At 46.8% G+C, this 4,759-nt stretch overlaps 1 protein-coding gene across 3 annotated transcripts in view; it reads right to left on the reverse strand.

Moving 5' to 3' along the window:
• The window catches only part of LOC116401489 (properdin-like), an 11,919-nt gene extending 9,694 nt beyond the window's left edge, over positions 1-2,225 (reverse strand). For all 3 annotated transcript variants that reach the window (XM_031879904.1, XM_031879905.1, XM_031879903.1), the window contains exons 1-3: positions 1,539-2,225; positions 1,413-1,449; positions 965-1,075 (exon numbers count right to left, since the gene is read on the reverse strand). In XM_031879904.1, the coding sequence (XP_031735764.1) occupies positions 965-1,075; positions 1,413-1,449; positions 1,539-1,700 (310 nt within the window). In that variant the 5' untranslated portion in view covers positions 1,701-2,225. The remainder of the gene's footprint in view (positions 1-964; positions 1,076-1,412; positions 1,450-1,538) is intronic.
• Positions 2,226-4,759: the final 2,534 nt, after the last annotated feature.

The raw sequence follows: 4,759 nt of genomic DNA on the forward strand, positions 1-4,759 counted from the left end.
CTTCTCTGGTTCAGTGAGGAGGTTCCAGTACTTATTGAAGAGCTTCTTGGGTTCAGTGAGGAGTTTCCAGTAGTTATTGAAGAGCTTCTTGGGTTCAGTGAGGAGATTCTAGTAATTATTGAAGAGCTTCTCTGGTTCAGTGAGGAGGTTCTAGTAGTTATAGACAAGACAGCCAGGCCTTGCAACAACCTGCAAAGAACACCTCCCAGTACCTGGAGTTCACACTCATCTTGGCTGAGGAACTGATACCCAGGAACAGGTTCAACATGTCAACCTGCAAATATGTTCATACATTTTTGAGATCCTGCTGACAAACGGGAGCAAAATCTGATTTTTAAATTTTGTTAATGTTTCACACTCAACATGAATGAAGTCCCGTTGTACACTACAGTGCACATGTTGTCAAAGTTGAATAAAGTTAAGTTTTTTAAATAAATCTTTGCAATGTGTTTTTTACCACCTCAACACTTAATTTATAAATAAATAAATAAAACACATTTTACTCCCCTGGGTCTCAAAGGGGACGACGTGTAACTGTTGACATGAAGACGTGAATGAAGAGGCGAATGAAGAGGCGAATGAAGAGGTGAATGAAGACGTGAATGAAGACGTGAATGAAGAGGCGAATGAAGAGGTGAATGAAGAGGCAAATGAAGACGCGAATGAAGACGCGAATGAAGAGGTCGAATGAAGACGCGAATGAAGAGGCGAATGAAGAGGCGAATGAAGAGGCGAATGAAGACGTGAATGAAGACGCGAATGAAGAGGCGAATGAAGACGCGAATGAAGAGGCGAATGAAGAGGCGAATGAAGAGGCGAATGAAGAGGCGAATGAAGACGTGAATGAAGAGGCGAATGAAGAGGCGAATGAAGAGGCGAATGAAGAGGCGAATGAAGACATGAATGAAGAGCTGAATGAACACGTGAATGAACACGTGAATGAAGAGGTGAGGTGCTGACATACCCGAGGAGGTGTGGAAAGACTGTGACCTCAGCGGTCTGACGGTGGGCGTGGCCTCGCGGTCGATGTAGAAGTCTCCGCCCTTCAAGGGGGAGGGGTCTGAATCTGCAATGTCTGATGGGAAAAAAAACGCGCCAGTTAGCCTTTCTTTAGAAGATTTGATATTACTTTGATTGTTTATCATTTGGTTTATTATTTGAAATAATTTGTCCTGTTTTGTTTTAAACAGAGCCCAGTGATGAAATTGTCAAATCAAATATTTCAGTTGCTTCTTGTGGGTTTGATACTTTGTCTCAAATCAATTGAAGTGAATCCAAATGTTCAACGAATCGTGACTTCTGTCAGGAGACTTTGTGTTTCTTTTAAAAGCAAATCTGAATCTGAGCTGAATTTAAATTTAATTGCAACTGAATTGTATCTAACTTTAATATTCTACACCGTCTTTTCTTACCAGGAAGTGAAGACGAGGACAGAGTCCTGGAGAGACCCTGCAGAGACAAAAGAAGAATATTGAGGACAAAGAAAAAGAAGAAGAAGAAGAAGAAGATGTCCCGTTGGACAGACGGAGGTCACATACAGTTGAGTCAGTCAGCGACAGGTGAGACGACCTGTTGCTGTCGGCCGGCTGCTGTTGATGCACCATCATCATGGACTCCGCCTTCTTGATGATGTCATACATGCGGAGGATGAACCCTTCTCGCTCCAACGGCACGATGAAGTCTCTGTGGATCTGAGACATTGATTTTATTATATACTATACTATACCCTTATACTTCAAAACAGTTAAAACAACATCCCAGCATGAAACACAAAAAAATATAAAAAAAACATATTCAAGCAGACTGAAGGAAAACGATCACATTCATATATAAAGAAGGTAAAGTATTAACAGATCGACCAATAGCTTTATTAAATATAGAATATTAATAACTCACCTCAATTCTTTTAGTTAGACTAAAACCATTATTCCTAATATAATAAACCCCGACCAGGTCTCCACTAGAACTGTGAATATAATAAACAAAGAGCGTTTATTCTAATGTTGGATCACGTTTGTTCTCCTGGTGTTTTATATTTGGTTCAGTTGATTAAAAATTATATAAATACACAAAAGAAATTAAACCGTTTACAGAAACTCTAAAATAAGAGGTAGAATATAAAGTTATCACTGTATGCAGACAATGTGATCCTCTACATCAGTGATTCTCAACTGGTGGGTCACGGACCCGTTTTCAGTGGGTCGCGGGCCTTTGCCTGAAAATAAATAAATCCTGTGCTTTTATTTTGAAGGGGATTTTTTATGCAGCGGAGTGCCATCTATTCACACTCCTTAACAGTATTTGTTGTTAATGCCTTGTAATGATAATAGACAACCGCCATTTCACAGCATAGAAGAACACCCGCAAAGTTTGTTTTCATGCTAATTGAGCGAAACGCAAGTACGACACAGACTACATGAGATATGGATTTATTACGTTGAGGACAAAAGAGGGCAAAAACCTCAGTGTGTTTTGTGCAGCGAGATTCTGGCAGAAGAAAACATGAAGCCGTCAAAACTGAAGCGGCATTTGGAAACAAAACACCGTCTCTAAAAGATAAACCTGTTGAGTACTTTTGAAGACGACTTCAAGACCTGAGGACATCACACAAGTGTCTTACTTACCTGCAGCCATGGACATGGACATGTTGGATCAATCAGCAGAGGATGAACTGAAAACTATACCTCTGTCAAATGACACTGTAAGTAGACGAACTGAAGACATGTCGGATGACATCAAACAACAGACCACAGCTCGAATTAAGGCAAGTGGTCATTTTGCATTACAAATGGACGAATCTACAGACGTCACAAACAAAGCAGTTTTACTCGTTTACGTGAAACATGTATGGGACAAGGACTTACAGGAACAATTTCTCTGCACAAGAGAGCTCCTACACTACGACTGCAGAGGACATTTTCAGCTCAGGTTCAAACTGCTCCATCTTTTTATTAAATACATTTGAGAAGTTGAAAATGTTCCTCGATTGTAAAGGGTGTGGTAAGGACCCAGGAGCAGTACTACAGACACACTGGATAGTTGGAATCAAAGCTTTATTTTCCACTGGACACACAACAGGTAACAGTCTTTGATAAACACAGATGGATAATCCCACACGGTGGAACGACATGCCGTTAAAGGAGAAGGCTGACAGAATCCTGAGGAAACAGCGGCAGGATCTCGTGGTCGGGGACAGAAGACTGAGTGAATTACCAGGGAAGAGGCAAGGTGGATAAGTCCTCCGAGGCCGCAGAGCCAGAGTCCACAGCCGGGTGGGTGGAGGAGGTCTGGAGGTAGGGTTCCTCGGGCCCGGAGGAAGGGCCCTCATTGTCCGCACAGGGAACCTGCTGGGTGTTCCCGGCAGGCGTCTTAGTCCTGGCAGGTTGTTCCGGGTGCTGCCGATGAAACCTGGCAATGATTCGGGGGTCGCAGATGTTACAAGCCGGAACCCATTGCCTCTCCTCCGGACCGTATCCCTCCCAGTCCACCAGGTACTGAAGACCTCGCCCCCAGCGGCAGGAGCGCAGCAGGCGCTGAACCGTGTAGACCAGACCTCCTTCGAAGAAGCGAGGAGGCGGAGCAGCCGGCACCAAGGGACTCTCCCGGACAGGTTTGACCTTGGAAACGTGGAACGTGGGGTAGATGCGCATGGCTCTGGGGAGCTTGAGCCTCACTGCTGCCGGGTTGATGATCCTCTCGATGGCCCGATGAATCTTGGACCCAGCTTCTTGGACTTCCCAGCTTCCCGGGTTGACAACCACACCCTCTGACCCACCTGGTAGATGGGGGCTGGAGTGCGGTGTCGGTTAGCCGCTGTTGCATAGCGGTCAGCAGACCGGAGTTGTGTTGCTCGGGCCCTTGCCCAGGTCTGGCAGCAGCGCGGATGAAGGTCTGGACTGAAGGGCAGGAAACCTCCTTCTCCAACGTGGGGAACAGAGGTGGCTGGAACCCATAAGCACACTGAAAAGGTGACAAGCCTGTGGCGGAGCTGGTCAGGGTGCTATGAGCGTACTCCACCCCACATCAACTGGCGGGACCAGGAGGCATGATTCTGGGAGACCATGCAGCGGAGGGCTGTTTCCATCTCCTGGTTCTTCCTTTCCGTCTGACCATTGGATTGGGGGTGAAAGACAGACTGACGGTGGCCCCCAGCAGAGCGCAGAATTCCCTCCAGAAGATGGAGGTGAACTGAGGACCTCGGTCGGAGACTACGTAGACTGGAATCCCATGCAGGTGGAAGACATGCAGGGAGATGAGTTCTGCCGTCTCTTTAGCAGATGGGAGCTTGAGTAGAGAAATAAAATGGGCCAGCTTACAAAATCTATCGACTACTGTCAGGATGGCAGGGTGGCCCTCAGATGGTGGTAGCCCAGTGACAAAGTCCAGGGAGATGTGGGACCATGGACAATGAGGCACTGGGAGAGGCTGCAGGAGGACGGCCGGAGCCTGGTGAGAAGGTTTGTGTTGATTGCACACTGGGCAGGCGTTGGTGAATTCCCTTGTGTCCTCGTTGAGCGAGACCCACTAGAAATGCTGCTCCAGAACGTCCTGGGTCCTCTGGATGCCCGGGTGGCAGGTAAGTCTTGAGGAGTGTGCCCACTGGAGGACGTCAGACCAAAGGCCCTGAGGGACGAACAGGCGGTTAGGAGGGCACGCGCTGGGACCGGCTTGACCCATAGTCGTGGCCCTCACTGATTCCTCAATCTTCCAGGTGAGGACAGCTACTTGGCAGGAGGCAGGAAGGATGGAAGAGGAGCCA

This window comes from Anarrhichthys ocellatus, unplaced genomic scaffold (genome assembly GCF_004355925.1).
Source record: "Anarrhichthys ocellatus isolate YVR2014 unplaced genomic scaffold, GSC_Weel_1.0 scaffold482, whole genome shotgun sequence".
Lineage (NCBI taxonomy): Eukaryota > Metazoa > Chordata > Actinopteri > Perciformes > Anarhichadidae > Anarrhichthys > Anarrhichthys ocellatus.